Genomic DNA, 16212 nt, shown 5'->3' with positions numbered 1-16212 from the left:
CATGCCTAGCCTATTTATTTTCATTACCCAGGCTGGAGTGCAGTGGCGTGATCACTGCTTACTGCAGCCTCCATCTGCTGGGCTTAAGTGATCCTCCTACCTCAGCCTCCCATAGTGCTGGGATTACAGGCATGAGCCACCGCACCCAGCTGCCTACTTTTTAAAGCCTAATAATTTCTGTCATTAGCTTGTCTTCCTATACAGTTCACAGGACACTTTTTCTATAGTGACTTTTTTTTTTTTTTTGAGACGGAGTCTCACTGTGTCGCCCAGGCTGGAGTGCAGTGGCCAGATCTCAGCTCATTGCAAGCCTCGCCTCCCGGGTTTACGCCATTCTCCTGCCTCAGCCTCCCGAGTAGCTGGGACTACAGGCGCCCGCCCCCTCGCCCAGCTAGTTTTTTGTATTTTTTAATAGAGATGGGGTTTCACCGGGTTAGCCAGGATGGTCTCAATCTCCTGACCTCGTGATCCGCCCGTCTCGGCCTCCCAAAGTGCTGGGATTACAGGCGTGAGCCACCGCGCCCAGCCTCTATAGTGACATCTTACCTGTGCTTCCTTTTGACATAATATTACAATTCTATGCTGTGGGTAACAATTTTTGGTAACATGGAAGTGGCTTCCTCTACCTTCCCCGTTTGCTTCCCAAAAGTCTCCAACCAAAAGCAGCAGCACGCATACCCAGCTCCACTCAGGTTCGAGATGTTCATGAAGCTATTTCCAGCTGTGACTACATACCAACTAAATTTTTTTGTGTGTTCTTTTGTTTTTGAGACAGAGTCTTGCCCTATTGCCCAGGCTGGAGTGCAGTGGCACAATCTCGGCTCACTGCAACCTTCGCCTCCTGGGTTCAAGCAATTTTCCTGCCTCAGCCTCCCAAGTAGCTGGGATTACAAGCATCTGCCACCACACACGGCTAATTTTTGTGTTTTTAGTAGAGACAGAGGTTCACCACGTTGGCCAGGCTGGTCTCGAACTCCTGACCTCATGATCCACTGCCTCAGCCTCCGAAAGTGCTGGGATTACAGGCGTGAGCTACTGCGCCCGGCCACACACCAGCTGAATTCTGCTTCAGGTATTCAGAATCTCCCTAGAGGAAGCAGTTTGCCCTTCGCCTCTGCCATTAATTCACTTCCAAGTACTGAGGGGAACCATTATTTTAGAAATGCTCTGCGTCTGCTAGATAAATGGCTAACCTGGGCTTTTCTTGCTCTTGGAAAAAAAAAAAAAAAAAGTTTGCCAACTCCCTTTATTGAAGCTCTGGTTCATGCTGCCTTTAAAAAAAAAAAAAAAAAAAAAAAAAAGCTTGTGGCCTGTAATCCCAGGACTTTGGGAGGCCAAGGTGGATCACTTAAGTATAGGCATTCAAGACCAGCCCAGTCAACATGGTGAGACTCTGTCTCTACAAAAAGTTAAATTAGCCAGGTGTGGTGGTGTATATCTGTAGTTCCAGCTACTTGGGTGGCTGAGGCCAGAGGATCACTTGAGCCCAGAGGTTGAGGCTGCAGTGAGCTATGATGGTGCCACTGTACTCCAGCCTGGGCACCAGAATGAGACCCTATCTGAGAAAATAAAAGTGCTTGCCTGGGCACACGGGTCAAATGAAGCTGGAATGCTTAGGACTGCTGATATGGGCTGAAAGTGTCTACCAAAATTCACATGTTGGAAACTTAATCCCCAATGCAACCTTATTGGGAGGTGAAGCCTTGGGGAGGTGACTGAGTCAGGACTGTGCTGCCCTCATGAATGGGGTGGGTGCCCTATACAAGGGCTAGAGAGGGAGATCATCCCGTCTGCCCTGCCACTGTCTGCCATGCGAGGACAACGCATCCTCCCTCCAAAGGATGCAGCACCAAGCACCCTCTTGGAAGCAGACAGCAGCCCTCACCAGATACCAAACCTGCCAGCACCTTGATCTTGAGCTTCCTGGCCTCCAGAAGTATGAGAAATCAATTTTTATTATTTATAAATTACCCAGTCTTAGGTCCTCTGTAACAGCAGCACAAAACAGACTGAAGGCGATGGGTATATCTATGACCTTGCTCGTTAAGGAGTGATGGTCACTGGCTGTCTTCCGAAGTGGGGGAGATGTTGTTTAGCCTTCTCTTTTCTAAAACAGAAGAGTGAAAGCCAGCGTTGGGGTGAGGGATGAGTGTGTTTCCAGATGCCATGAACACCAGCAGGGGGCTGGGTGTGGTGCTGTGCGCCCATCATCCCAGCACTTCGGGAGGCTGAGGCAGGAGGATTACTTGGGCCAAGAGTTTGAGACCAGCCTCAGCAACATAGTGAGACCTCATCCCTACAAATAATTTAAAAATTAGCCAGGCATGGTGGTGCACACCTGTAGTCCCAGCTACTTGGGAGGCTGAGGTGGGAGGATGGCTTGAGTCCAGGAGTTTGAGACCAGGCCTGGCCAATATAGTGAGATTCTGTCTCTATAAAAAATTTAAGAATGGCTGGGCGCGGTGGCTCAAGCCTGTAATCCCAGCACTTTGGGAGGCCGAGACGGGCGGATCACGAGGTCAGGAGATCGAGACCATCCTGGCTAACACGGTGAAACCCTGTCTCTACTAAAAATACAAAAAACTAGCCGGGCGAGGTGGCGGGCGCCTGTAGTCCCAGCTACTCGGGAGGCTGAGGCAGGAGAATGGCGTAAACCCGGGAGGTGGAGCTTGCAGTGAGCTGAGATCCGGCCACTGCACTCCAGCCTGGGCGACAGAGCGAGACTCCGTCTCAACAAAAAAAAAAAAAAAAAAAATTTAAGAATGACCTGGGTGTGGGGGCGGGTGTGGTGGTGGTCCCCTGTGGTCCCAGCTACTTTGGAACCTGAAGTGGATGGATCACTTAAGCCTGAGAGGTGGAGGTTGCAGTGAGCCGAGACTGCCACTGCACTCCAACCTGGGTGACGGAATGAGACCCTGTCTCAAAAAAGAAAAAAAGAAAACCAGGCCGGGCGCGGTGGCTCAAGCCTGTAATCCCAGCACTTTGGGAGGCCGAGACGGGCGGATCACCAGGTCAGGAGATCGAGACCATCCTGGCTAACACAGTGAAACCCTGTCTCTACTAAAAATACAAAAACTAGCCGGGCGAGGTAGCGGGCGCCTGTAGTCCCAGCTACTCGGGAGGCTGAGGCAGGAGAATGGCGTAAACCCGGGAGGCGGAGCTTGCAGTGAGCTGAGATCTGGCCACTGCACTCCAGTCCAGGCGACAGAGCGAGACTCCGCCTCAAAAAAAAAAAAAGAAAAAAAAAAAGAGAACCAGAAGGGTGTTGCTGGCAAATTCTAACCCTTGGACAACTGCCTTAACTTTTGGAGCCTCACCTCACAGATGATGATCCATAAAACGGGGTTAATCCCTACCTTGGGGGGTGAAGTGTCACGTGGTATGCCAGGCCATAGTTCAGTGTGACTGAAACTGCTCCGGGGCTGCACACCTGTCTGGCCTCCACCAGAATCTTGCGATTACCTGCCTGCGAGAGCAGTGCTGCTAAAACTTCAGCATGCAGATGAGTCACCTGGGGAGCAGGTTTAAGCCAAGCCTGGGCATCTGCATTTCTTTTTTTCTTTTAAGTTTTGAGACAGGGTCTCGCCCTGTTGCCCAGTCTGGTGTGCAGTGGCATGATCACAGCTCACTGAAACCTTGACCTCCACGGCTCACACAATCCCCTCACCTCAGCCTCCTGCGTAACTGTGGGACCACAGGCATGCACCACCACACTCGATTAATTTTGTAATTTTTTTTCTTTTTTTTTTTAGAGAGATGGGGGTCTTGCCATGTTGTCCAGGCTGGTCTCGAACTCCTGGACTCAAACAATCCTTCCACCTTGGCCTCTCAAATTGCTGGGATTGCAGGCGTGAACCACCGTGCCCAGCTGGCACCTGCATTTCTAGCCCACTCGCAGGTGACACTGGCGCTGCTGGTCTGGGAACCACACTGAGTAGTGAGGCCCTAGGACATGCTCTAAATTAGAGATCTGCTGAGTACATTAGCCTTGACTTGGGCGTCTGACCTCACTGTCAGCCTGAGGAAGAAATACAGACATCAGGGCAGATGGCCTAAATAAACAACCACCAATACAAACCTCCCAAAGAGGCCCAGGCTTTGCACCATTTTGCTGTTTATTTCAACTTTACAGAGAAGCTTAAACATCTGTGGAAAAACACGAAAGGCTTATTTTTCTCTTAAGTTCATGTACTTTTTAGTGATAAATACACAGTATTTAACTTTATACACCTGATAAAAGGAAAATGCATAGTAGAAAGGGTCAGGAATGAAACAGAAGCATCGGGCGTTGAATTGATCACAGAGTAGAAAAGTCTGCAGTCCCCAGAAACTCGGCCTCCAGCTGGAGAGGGGAACCAGCGTACCCTGAAACTTCCCTAGCACCTTGGAAGCAAGTGGAGGTCATGGTTCTTCCACTCAGCAACGTGAAGCTCCCTGCTGGAAGACAAGTGACAGCAACAGGCCAGGCCTGTGTCCACCTGCACGGGCATTCTCCTTGTTCCAGAAAGGCTCTGAGGATGGGAGCCCTGCCTCTCAGGAAAGGCCAAGCCAGTGGGGAGAGGCCTCTGCAGCCCTAAGTGTCAACAAGGAGCTCAATAAGGCTTTCTGGGAGCCACTGGCGGCTGGTGGGATAGAAGGGGGAGGTGGAAAAGGGTAGAGGAAATGGGAAGTGGATGGAGGGTTTGTGCTTCCTTCGAGGCCACAGGTGCAGGCCACAGGTTGCTTACACCAAATTGGTCCCACAGATGAGCCAGCAATGGAAGAAATTATGGGCGTCCTCTTTGCCCCCCTGGAAGAGCTGCTCATAACAGCACCTCCTTTCCTGACAGAGCTGGCTTTTGAAAAATCAATGTGCTCCAACAGAGTGGCAGCTCAAATGCTCTGTGTTTACAGCTATCTTGGCTTATCCTTTTCATGTGGGGTGGGTCCTTTCCACAGCTTGCTTTGGTACTTCTTCCATTGCCCCCACAGCTGGGTGCTGCCTGATTGCTGGCATTCCCCGGAAGAAATCTTAGATGGAAGTTCCGTGGTGGGGAGAAATGGCATTGTCTGATGCAGCTGTGTAAACAAGAGAAGTCCTGCAGAAGCTCTGAGCACTGCCGCTCCCTGGGCCAGCCACCAGGCCAGGCCAGAGCCCACACAAGCAGGCTGGGCCTAAGACTAGGGACCCGCTGGCTTTAACCTCTGCAAGGTGCTTATTGCAAACTACCCAAGCCCCATCTGGTGCCAGAAGGGGTGGAGCTATTGAGTCCTCTCCCCATAAACGTAAAGTCAGGAGGGCAAGAGGAAGTGCTGGGTTACAAAGACCCAGCAAGCAGGCCAGATGGCCCTCTCTAGGCTACCTGTCCTTTGCTCCTCAAAACCAGCATTCCCTAATTCTGAACTGCTTATAAGATAGCAAAACAAGTCTGGCTAAACTATAGTCAAGAGCTTAGGATCTATGGAAGCCAAGAAGGCCCAGGGCTCCATGAATGGGCTGGGCAGGGGCACACGGTCTTGCCTTTGTCTAAGAAGTCCTCACACCAGGGCTGATCAGATGTAAACGACAGGGAAGCAGAGTTTCCCGGTGCCATCTTTCCCCAGTCCAGATTCTGCCAAGCCCTGGAAAGCAGAGCTGGGAATCTCCCAGAGTCCTTCCAGCTTTCCTCCCCCTCCAACTTTATACTCCCCTACCTGTGACTCTGAAAGGAGTCACACTTGAACCTCAACCAAATTTCCCAATATTAATTGGAAGTCAAAAAGATGAACCCTTTCTTGCTGGACTTTTAGCTACAAAGGGGAACTTCCTGTGCCAAGCCCTGGTTTCCTCATAGCCCGAGGAGTCCTGTGGGTTTCAACAATATTCTCTAAAAGGGTGTCCCAAGGTTATTGTGTGGAGTCTAGGGAAGCTCAGATCCTCAGGATGAACATTTGTCTTTCGGTCCAGTGAAAGCATTTCCCAACTGGCCCTCCAGAAACTGGATATTTCATTGACCACAACAATCAGCTAGGATTTAAAATGAAAACAAAACCTTAGCAGTCTTTAGAATACACAGGTTATGAACTAGCTAAGCTGCTAATATATACAGGTGGGCATAGATTTCATCGGCTCTAACTGATCACATGTCTGAAGCCGTGAAATATATCCTGGAAGCTCTAAATAATTTCTGAACTACTGTGCTTTAGAGTTCAGTCTAGTTAGAGACTTGAAAATTTCTTTTGTTTAATCTTAAGCCATGTAATGTACATGGAAGCATAGGATTTCACCCTGAAGTTTTTGTAATTTGACAAAGAGATTTACCAGAGCTCGGTCAACTTTCTCAGAAACCTACTTTTGAGCAGCTGTCATGAAGAAACACGTTCAGTCTTTCAGGAGAAACTTTTTCCCACCACAGCTGCTGAATACCCTTCCAGGCTTGGAAAATCCCCTTCCAGAAGCACTTATTAAATTTCAAGCCCTTTCTACCTTCCTGACAATTCTACCCATTAAAAAATTTAAAAATCCTTCTTACAAATAAGTTGCATCAAAGCTCCCTGCAGCTACTGAGGGCCAGCCCTGCTCTGACTCCTTGAGACCATGGCTCTGGAAGGTGCCATGGTTTGGGGTTTGTACAAGGAGCCACATCTAGCCCCCTACTCCCTATCAAATGCAGCAAACACCTCCATGGCCTCAGACCACCGGAGTTTTCTGCTCACCTTTCCACAGTTGTCAAACCCCACACACAGTCACTTGGTATATCTGACACGGTTCTGAAAATCACAATGAAGGATTTTTGGCATAAAAACGTTTTAAAAAGCAATTGTCCCAAAATGCACATGGGTTTGGGTCTGCAACTCCTCACACCCGCCTGTTCAGCCAGCCAGCGGCCAAGGTCGACGTCATGGAGTCAAGTCCTTTTTTTTTTTTTTTTTTTTTTTTGGCCCCTTTAAAACAACAAAGGAAAAAACAAATAACCAGAGATGACGATCGAGGCTCTACACACGTGCTGGGTTTCCGTAGGACATGCTGCTATGGAAACACGGTGCAGCAGCCCCCGAGAGGCGATGCGGCGCGCATGCGAGGCCGAGCGATCCAGGCAGCTACTCGGGCTCCATCGCCTCCTCCGGCCCCGGTGGATGCATGCGTGCGGGGGAGCCAGGGGCGGGGGCCCGGCAACTTTCCACGCAGGGACTGCCTCTCACAAGAGCACTTCCTCCTCCCCCACGGGGGGCGGGTCGGTGCCCTGGAGGTTGTCTTCGCTGCCTTGCTTCCTGCTCACCGAACAGAAAACCAAGATTAAGACTCTGAGAAACGCCAGCGAGGCCCTGAGCCAGCTGCTCCCACATCTGGGCCCCCTGCCCAAGTGGGCCGTCGCGCACCCCCTGGAACGTGATCTAGGTAACTCAGTCTTTGATATCCTCTCCCCTTTTCCTTGCTCACATAAATTTTTCAAAGGAGACTTTGCACCCAACTCCTCTGTAAATGAAAGACCAGCATCATTTGCCAAAAATAGCAAGGAACTGTACAACTGTTCCAAAACTATGTAACACCAAAAATCATTGCACAAATCCCAAGTAGAAGGCACCCCCCACCCTGTGGCACCTGTCATACCAGGTTTTTAGGTACTTCGACCCCCCACTTAGGCTATGAGCTCTTACGGGGAAGGGACTGTGAGCTTGTCCTCAGTCACCAGATGTTGAGTTCCTTGTGCGGGGGGCGGGGGGGTGATCAGAGCCTCCCCTGCCTGGCCTGGCACACAGCTGGCCCTCAAGAAAGGGCTGCTGACAGCTGCTCCAGGGATCCTCCCAACTCAGCCTTCCTGCAGCCAGCCCTGAGGGAGGAGCACCTCAGACAGAAGAGGAGGCCCCTTCCTTCTTGAAAGTGGGAGGAGAGCCCTTGTGTCCCTGAAGAGCCCAGGCTGGAGCCACTGGTGTGACAGCATGGATGGTGTGACAAGTGCAACGGGAATCCCCAAGGAGGGGCCCATCCCCTCACCACCATCACACAAGCTCCCCCGTTCTTAGGGAGGCCACTGGACATGCCATGGGTTACTGTCTGTCCCTCCCCAACAACAGTCCGTGTCTCCTGTCCAGGAGGGAGACTGTCCTTACACAAGGGAAGAGAAAGCGTGATGTCTGGCTTGCTATGTTTCTGATGGAGAATGCGGGTAAGGTCCCCGGGGAGAGGTCAGGCCTTCAGTCTCTGCCCTTGCAGTTGCCTGTTGGCAAGGGCTGGGTCTCACTGCAGACGGCAGGCAGGCCTCCAGTCCAAGACCCCCAGTGCCTGAATCAGCTCTGTGGGCTCCCACGACCAAGGCATCCCACCTGCTGGGGGCTGAGGGCAGGGGATCACAGGTGAGGGAAGGAAGGGACAGTACAGTCCTTTGGGCCAGTCGCCATCTGCTGGTCTTGCAATTTCGATCTCACTGAAATTAAGGCCGGGCACAGTGGCTCACGCCTGTAATCCCACTAGTTTGGGAGGCCAAGGCAGGTAGATCACCTGAGGTCAGGAGTTCTAGACCAGCCTGGCCAACATGGTGAAACCCTGTCTTTACTAAAAAAATACAAAAATTAGCTGGGCATGGTGGCATACATCTACAATCCCAGCTACTCAGGAAGCTGAGGCAGGAGAATCGCTTGAGCCTAGGAGGCAGACATTGCAGTGAGCCGAGACCACACCACCATACTCCAACACTCCAGCCTGGGCGACAGAGCGAGAGCCTGTCTCAAAAAAAAAAAAAAAGAAAGAAAATAGAAAAGAAACCAAGAGCAGACTTGCTCACAGACAGGAGGCAGCCCCACTTCGGCAGACCCTAAAATGGAGATTGAGAGGAGGAAGGCCGAGGAAAGGCCAACCCGCTGGGTTTCCACTCCATCATCCGTGAGGCTCACACCCAAGGCTGAGCTGCCCAGGCATCTGTCTGGGCACAAGCTGGGGACTGCGTCTGCCTTCTGAGGCTGCTGAAGACCGGTTCTGCAGGACTGCCATCTTCCCTGCTCTATGCTGGAGGGCAAGGTTTCTCTCAAAAGCATAAACAATTCCCAAACAGGTGTTCCTCCTAGATTACCATATAAGCCCTGACTCCCACAGGGAGTGGCCAATCCATTTCTTTTTCTTTTTTTCTTTTCTTTTTTTTTTTTTTTTGAGACAGATTTTCGCTCTTGTTGCCCAGGCTGGAGTGCAATGGCGCGATCTCAGCTCACCGCACTCTCCACCTCCCAGGTTCAAGTGATTCTCCTGCCTCACCTCCCGAGTAGCTAGGACTACAAACATGTGCCACCACGCCCGGCTAATTTTTGTATTTTTAGTAGAGACAGGGTGTCACCATATTGGCCAGGCTGGTCTCAAACTCCTGACCTCGTGATCCACCTGCCTCGGCCTCCCAAAGTGCTGGGATTACAGGCGTAAGCCACCATGCCCAGCCTGGTGGTCAATCCATTTCATCTTGTAAGCCAGCTCCTAATACTTGTACAGGAATGTTCATAGCATCAGTCTTCATTCAATAGCCAAAAGGTGGAGACAAGTCCATCCACAGAGAAATGGATAAACAAAGTGAGGTGTGTCCATACAATGAAATATTATTCGGCCACAAAAAGGAATGAAGCACTAATACATGTAGAGCATGGATGAACCTTGAAAACATGATGCTGAGTGAAAGAAGCCAGACACAGAAGGCCACGTAGTGTATGATGCCATTTATACGAAATGTCCAGAATCGGCAAATCCATAGAAAACTAAAAGATGAGTGGTTACTGGGGTGGGGGAGTTGGATGGGAACAGCTAAGGAGTGTAGGGTGCCTTCTTGGGCTGATGAAAATGTCGTAAAGTTGATGGTGGTGATGGCTGCAAAACGCTATTAGAAACCACTGAATCATACCCTTCCCATGGGTGAATTACATGGTATGTGAATTGAACCTCAATAAAGCTATTTTTAAGAAACAGAAGTGACTGCCTGGAGCTCCCACTGAGTCAGGTGGCCATGACGGGCTCACTGGGAAGGGCAGTGGGGTCCCCACCCACCACAGCACCTGCAGCAGGGGTGCCCAGCAGGTTCTCCCAGTCTCATAGGGACACAAGGCCTCATCTGTCCTGGGAGGTTCTGGTCACCTGGGCTGGGTATGTGTATGAAGGAAGGGTGGCTGACAGCAAGAAGGTCTGCATCCACTCGGGTGAGGGATCTCTTAAATTACTTTGCAACAGGTGGGAAGGGGACTTATTTTCTAAGTCTAAAAACATCAAAGAAAGAGAAGTGGAGCTGGAGAGCCCCTAGCAAAGAGCCACACAGTGCAACATGCCTGATCTATGCGCTGACCATGCGGACTCGGCCGGGGGCACCCACGGGCCCTGTGACAGAGCTTCAACGCCATTGACGTGCACTGAGAAGACGTGGGTGCCACACGGGATCTTCAGACCTGGGTGCATTCTCAGGCATTCCAGCTGGAGCGCCATGCACCCGCAGCCCCAGCCCACATGCATGACCCACCATCGGGTCCAAGCCCCCGAGGCCCCTCGTTCTAATACTGGGTCTGGAGGCCTGTGGTGAGCCGGGCCACAGAAGCCCAGGCTGGAAGGAGCGTCTGCCTGGGTGGGGATACCCCCGTGCTCTGCAGCTGCCCACCCACCCCCCCTCAGGCCCCAGCAGAGGCTACGGCACAGGCAGGCAGGTGTTACCTTGAGCTCAGACAGGGACTCACATTCCCTGGTTGGTTTTTTGCTGGAATCACCAGAGGGAGGGAAAAGGGAAGTGAGAATGGACGCTTGGGATCCACGAGATGCCCATTCCCCCACCCAGGCACACTCAGACCCCAAACACCAGCTTCACAGAGCTGGAGCCAGGGTGGCATTGACAGCAGGTGAGTGGACACCCCTCTGCGTGGACACCCCTCTGCATGGACACACAGTCCTGAGTGAGACCACACTGCTCGCCCAGCACAGAGCCTCAAACCTCCCCATCAGGCACTCATACTCCTGGGCCACAAAAGTGCTTTTCTTCTGACTGCCAAGAGCCCCCCCAGCTACAGTGCAAGTCCCCAAGAAAGGTAAACTTCAGGTGGATTAGCTGTCAGCAAAAGGAGGTGAGCTGAGTCCAGGCTGGGGTGCTGACTGTCCCAGTGCACCAGGTGGGTCTCATCTGAGTCTCTCCAGATGGTACCACTTCAGGGAGGACCTGTGCAGAGTGGTCTGGGCAGGGCTGCCCCAACCTCGGCCTCCAGCCCCCACTCTCCCACCCAAGAAGGCAGGCGGCCACTCACGTGAGCAGGTTTCCAGGCGCTGACAGGGAACGCTCCTCCCGCCGGCTGCCCTCGAATGGGTTCCCAAAGGAGCGTTTACGTATCATGGTCTTCACCAGGATCTGAAGAGGGAGAAAAGAGGAGGTGGCAGGTGACTGCTTGGCCAGGTGGGGGCGATTCCGGGCAACATCCTCCCTCTTCCTTCTCCCCAGCCCCTGCCAGCACCCAGGGCTGGTGGCTGATGGCAGGCCTTTGAGAGAAACTGGGCAGCCCCCCGCCGCTGCAACCAACCCCCACCGAAAGAATCCTCTGGAAAAAGGTGCTGTCCTGCACCACACCCTCAGCCACTGCTCAGCATCTCTCCCAGGCCTCCCTGCTTTCCACCTCCCTCCCATCCCTTCCAAAACCCAGATCTGGTCCCCTCACTACCTGACTCAGAATCCCCACCCAGAGGGGTCTGGAACTTGGCCTGTGGTCAGCCAGAGAGCCCCGGAAAGTTCTGGAGCAAGGACGTGAACCAGTCACTCTTGGTGATGCTCTTGGCTGCCATTTCCCATGAAGGGAGTGGCCTGCAGACCCCATAAGAGTCACTGGGCCCCTCACCCCACCCCAACCAGGGCGCGGTGCCCCTTCAAGCTGTTTTGGCAATTCATGGAGCTTCTGACTTTTTAAGCATTTGCTGCCAACAAGAAAAATAAGTGTTTAAGAAACACTAATTTACCAAAAGGTGCAAACACCCAAATGCCCATCCACTGAAGAACAGATAAACTCAAAGCGGTCTGTCCGTGCAATGGAACATGATTCAGCCCTAAGAAGGAGTGAAGCACTAATCCTTGTACAACACGAACGGACCGTGAAAACCGGCTACGTCAAAGTAGCCAGGCCCGAAAGGCCTCAGAGTGTAGGATTCCACCAGAATACACAAATCTGTCGCACAGAGTGCAGGTGAGTGGGTGCCAGGGCTGCGGGGAGGGGAATGGAGAGTCACTGCTGATGGGCGGGGGTGTGAAGTAATGAAAATGTTCAGAACCATTGAGGGGATAATTGCATGCCACTGTGAATGTCACAAATGCCACTGAATTGTTCACTTTAATTTTATGTTATGTGAATTCTACCTCAATTTAAAAGAAGGAGCGGGGGGCCGGGCGCAGTGGCTCACACCTGTAATACCAGTTCTTTGGGAGGCTGAGGCGGGCGGATCACCTGAGGTCAGGAGTTTGAGACCAGCTTGGCCAACATGGAGAAACCCCGTCTCCACTAAAAATACAAAAATGAGCTGGGCACGGTGTTGGGCGCCTGTCATCCTAGCTCCTCGGGAGGCTGAGGCAGGAAAATTGCTTGAACCCAGGAGGCGGAGGCTGCAGTGAGCCAAGACCATGCCACTACACTCCAGCCTGGGAAACAAGAGCAAAACTCTATCTCAAAAAAAAAAAAAAGAGAGAGAATGAAGGCCTCTTCCCCGACTGAGGTTCTTACAGTCAGTCACTGGGACACACCAGCCCCTCTTTCCTCTGAGTCTGGGCAAGTGTCACTCCCCCAGGTGAGCCCACTCTGCCACCTCCCCTATCGCCTTGTCACCCCAGGGCAGGAGCTCCTCCTCTGTGAAGCCCCCAGCCCTTGCACCTCTGCACTGGCCTCTGATCACACAGGAGGCTGATTCTTCCCAGGTCCATCTTTCTTATGAGGCCAGGAGCCCCTCCCCCAGCAGCCCTCCCCCAGCCCCTGCCCCCGAGAGCGGGCACTGGGCTGTGCTCATCTTTGACACCTGTGCCTGGCACACACTGGCTGCTCCATGAGTGTTTGCTGAATGATGAACACATGCAGGGGGCCTGGACCTTGCCATCTTGTCCCAAGTCAGACCACTTCCCAATATCTACCTGCCCATCCCTGCTCCAGCTGCCGTGGTTCAAACCCTGATTCAAACCCATGCTCTAGGAGTAAAGATGTGAAACCTCACCACACACTCCCTCCACCTTCCTTGCCCTGCTTCAGCGGCCCCGCCCAGTGTGTGTGAGCCCCTCTGCCCTCTCTCAGCGGAGTTAACACCCTACCATCCTCTCGGTGTCTATCCACTTCTTCCCAGTGGGGCCAAGTGTCCCTCCATTAGGGGCATGTCCTGCGGTCCCTCTACTGCACTGTACATACATTTGTTGGTTTGACCAGCATCTGCCTCTCAAGCATGGCAGAGGCCATGGGGGTTTTGTTCATCACTCCACCCAGCCCCTGCTCCCAGCACAGGCCTGAGAAACCACTTGGTATTCAACAAGTGATTCCCGAATAATGGATGCCTACTCCAGACCTCCAGGGCCAGACGCTTTCTCCGAAGAACCTGCAGCTGAGACCTGGGGAGGAAAGGGAGGGCAACTGATTCAGGACTAGAACATCCTGAGCCTGGAACGGAGTAACCCATGGGGGGTGCAGAGTCCGACAGCAGCTGCCTACTTGTCTATGGGTGCAGGGGGTGGGAGGGTGGCTGAGGAAGGGTCAGTGGGTGTGCATGAGTCTTCAACAGTGAAGGTCACGCGCAGCCCTGGGTGGGGAAAGAGTGGAGGAAGATGCGGCTGGATGCCCCAGCCAGGGCTCAGCTTTGGGAGGAGGAGAGAGGAAGTGTGTGGGGAAGCAGAGAGGAGAGGTGCAAAGCTGGAGGAGCAGGAGCAGCATCCGGGCTCCTACAGGGGCAATCCTTCACAGCTGGACCTTCTGTGCCTTTCCAGCCAGTCTCACGGGTCCCCTCCAGAGCCGAGGGGCCCACCGGCCCACTGGGACTAGTGCTGGCCAACTGCAACCAGGCCTTTCGAGGTGGCTGTGGTGGGACAACCTGCTGGTCTCTGTCCCCAAGCCTGCTGCCTGGAACCTGGATCCCTGGGACTCCTGGTCTCCCTCTTGGAGCTAACTGCCCTCTTGGACAGGGACTGGTCAGTGGCGATTCCCAGAGCCTCAAAGGTTAGGCCTGAGGACTCTACATTCTGGCTCCTTCTTCCTGGGTCAGGATCCAAATTCAAGGCCATAAAAGGGGACCTGCTGGCTCCTAAGCAAAATCCCACCCTCACGAGATGGGCAGAACGTTCTGAGCATGTGCGTGGAAGTCCCTGCCTCTATCCCTGGTGGCTACCCACATGGCAGACGTGATACATGCTACACCATCCACGCTGGAGCCTAAAATTCCAGCCAGGTGGGAATCCTGGCTTAGAGACCTCGGCTCCGGCTCCCAACCCTTGCCTGCCTGATACTTCCCCTAGTTCCTCTCCCCTGATGAGCTCTGAAAGCAGGAATTCCAGAGGGAGAAACTCCCCTTCCCTATGGTAACACGGAACCTGGCTCAGAAGATGCAGGGGTCACCTGGCCTGATGCGTGACCAAGGCCCAGAGGTCAGCAGCTGTGGGTTAGGGGCGGGCCCCGGCCATCTCCTGACTCCCGGGCACCTGCCTGTGTCCGGCCTGTCCTGGCCAGGCCCCACCTCAGGCTCCTGGGTCCCTGCTGTGGGTCAGGGGTCCATCTGCCTTACCACGGTCGCCAGGCTGGGAATGTGTTTGACTGAGTTCTCGACCTCCTCTTCAGTCACTTCGACCAGCGTGCAGTTCTCATCCTCCGACGGCAACGGCTCCGCCCCGTGCCTCGTGACCCAGGGGTGCAGCTTCAACGAACGACAGGAGGAGTGAGGGGCAGATGCGGCTGGCTCCCGGAGGGCCCTGCCAGCGAGCGGAGCCACGAGGGCATGCAGGAGGGAGAGGCGAGGGCCTGTGGTCAGGCATGCAAGACAGCTGGCGAGCAGAGGGCAGGGGTGAGCGAAGGGGCAGAAATGTGAAGATGGAGAGACAGAATGGGAGGAGCTTTGAGGCTGAAATGGGAGCGGGGTGATTCTCCATCCGGCCCCAGGTCTTGGCCGAAGTGACGGGAATTTGGCATCTGCCTTGCCTGGCTGCCCAAGGAGCATCCATCACTCCTCAGCCACAATCCCTGACACCTGGGAGGCTCGGCGCACAGCAGGCAGCATTCCCCCCATCTCACAGCAGGAGAGAGAGACTTGGAGGCATGGTGGGACCAGCTGGCAGGACACGATAAGGAGAGGACCCAGACAGAGGTCTGCCCCCTGGGGTCCAAGCCCCAATCCATGACTTTTTGGGCTGCCTTCTGTTAAGACCTTCAAATGCCAGTTAGCTAGGTGCCTAGGAGGTCCCAGGGCAAATCTCTAGATTTCTTAAAGGGCCAGATATATGTGTGTGGCATTCGTGGAGATGTTTTGGGGGAGTACACTTCCCAAAAAGTGCTTTCTGCAAGAGGGTAGGGATTCAGCAGGCTGGGGAGGTCGAATAGCTCATTAATTTCCTCCCGTCTTCACTGCAGTTTCTCAAAGAGACTGGCCTTTGGAGAGGACCTGAGCTCTGGGAGCAGGGTGTGGAGCACGGAGGCCCCAGGCTGGTCTGCAGAGGGTGGATACCGTCAGCCCATGCCAGCTGGAGCAAGTGCAGGCTGGCCGGTCATAGATCCCACTCCCACAATCACAGTGCACACAATGCCCAAATCTTCCTCCCCAACCCTCAGCAGCCACCAGCAGCTCAGAGGCCCTGGGGCATGGGAGAACAGCGGTGCCAAGGAGGGTGTGGCACTGTGGACATATGGGTGTGGGGTCTGGCTGAGGCAGGGCTGAACCAAACAATCCCAAGCACGGGGCACAGGCCAAGCCAAGGGTACCTTGATTTCGGGCACCACGATCCTTGACTCAGGGTTCTTGTCCAGCATACGGGTGATCAGGTCCTTCAAGTCCTCAGCTATGTCAGGCCTGGGGAGGGAGACGCATTAGGGTGGGAGACACGGGACCGCCAATAACTCGGACAGGAGCAACGCGGGACGGCGGGAGATACTCACTGGTCTGGAAATTCCAGGGCCTGACTCTTGATCTTACTGTGTAAACACATGATCCGCTCGTCCATGAATGGGCACTGCAAAGAGGCCAGCGTCAGAGTGGCAGTCAATCATGGCCACATCTGCCCTTCGAGGGCCACCTGTGCTGTGCCAGTCCAC

The 16212-nt window shown here is 53.5% G+C and overlaps 1 protein-coding gene across 6 annotated transcripts in view; it reads right to left on the bottom strand.

Annotated features, from left to right (window-relative positions):
• Positions 1-4100: 4100 nt before the first annotated feature.
• The window catches only part of CAMKK2 (calcium/calmodulin dependent protein kinase kinase 2), a 56184-nt gene continuing 44072 nt past the window's right edge, over positions 4101-16212 (bottom strand). Inside the window, exons 12-17 of one of the 6 annotated variants that reach the window (XM_030938583.1) lie at positions 16057-16130; positions 15883-15970; positions 14696-14824; positions 11212-11312; positions 10631-10673; positions 4101-7230 (exon numbers count right to left, since the gene is read on the bottom strand). In XM_030938583.1, the coding sequence (XP_030794443.1) occupies positions 7060-7230; positions 10631-10673; positions 11212-11312; positions 14696-14824; positions 15883-15970; positions 16057-16130 (606 nt within the window). In that variant the 3' untranslated portion in view covers positions 4101-7059. Of the gene's footprint in view, positions 7231-10630; positions 10674-11211; positions 11313-12351; positions 14952-15882; positions 15971-16056; positions 16131-16212 lie in introns of those variants that run through there. The other 5 variants (XR_004059523.1, XM_010368323.2, XM_030938581.1 and 2 more) reach the window with 5 other exon arrangements.

This window comes from Rhinopithecus roxellana, chromosome 10, assembly GCF_007565055.1.
Source record: "Rhinopithecus roxellana isolate Shanxi Qingling chromosome 10, ASM756505v1, whole genome shotgun sequence".
In the NCBI taxonomy this organism is placed as follows: Eukaryota; Metazoa; Chordata; class Mammalia; order Primates; family Cercopithecidae; genus Rhinopithecus; species Rhinopithecus roxellana.
Note: the sequence above shows the minus strand (reverse complement) of the source record. Positions and strands in the feature narration are given on the sequence as shown.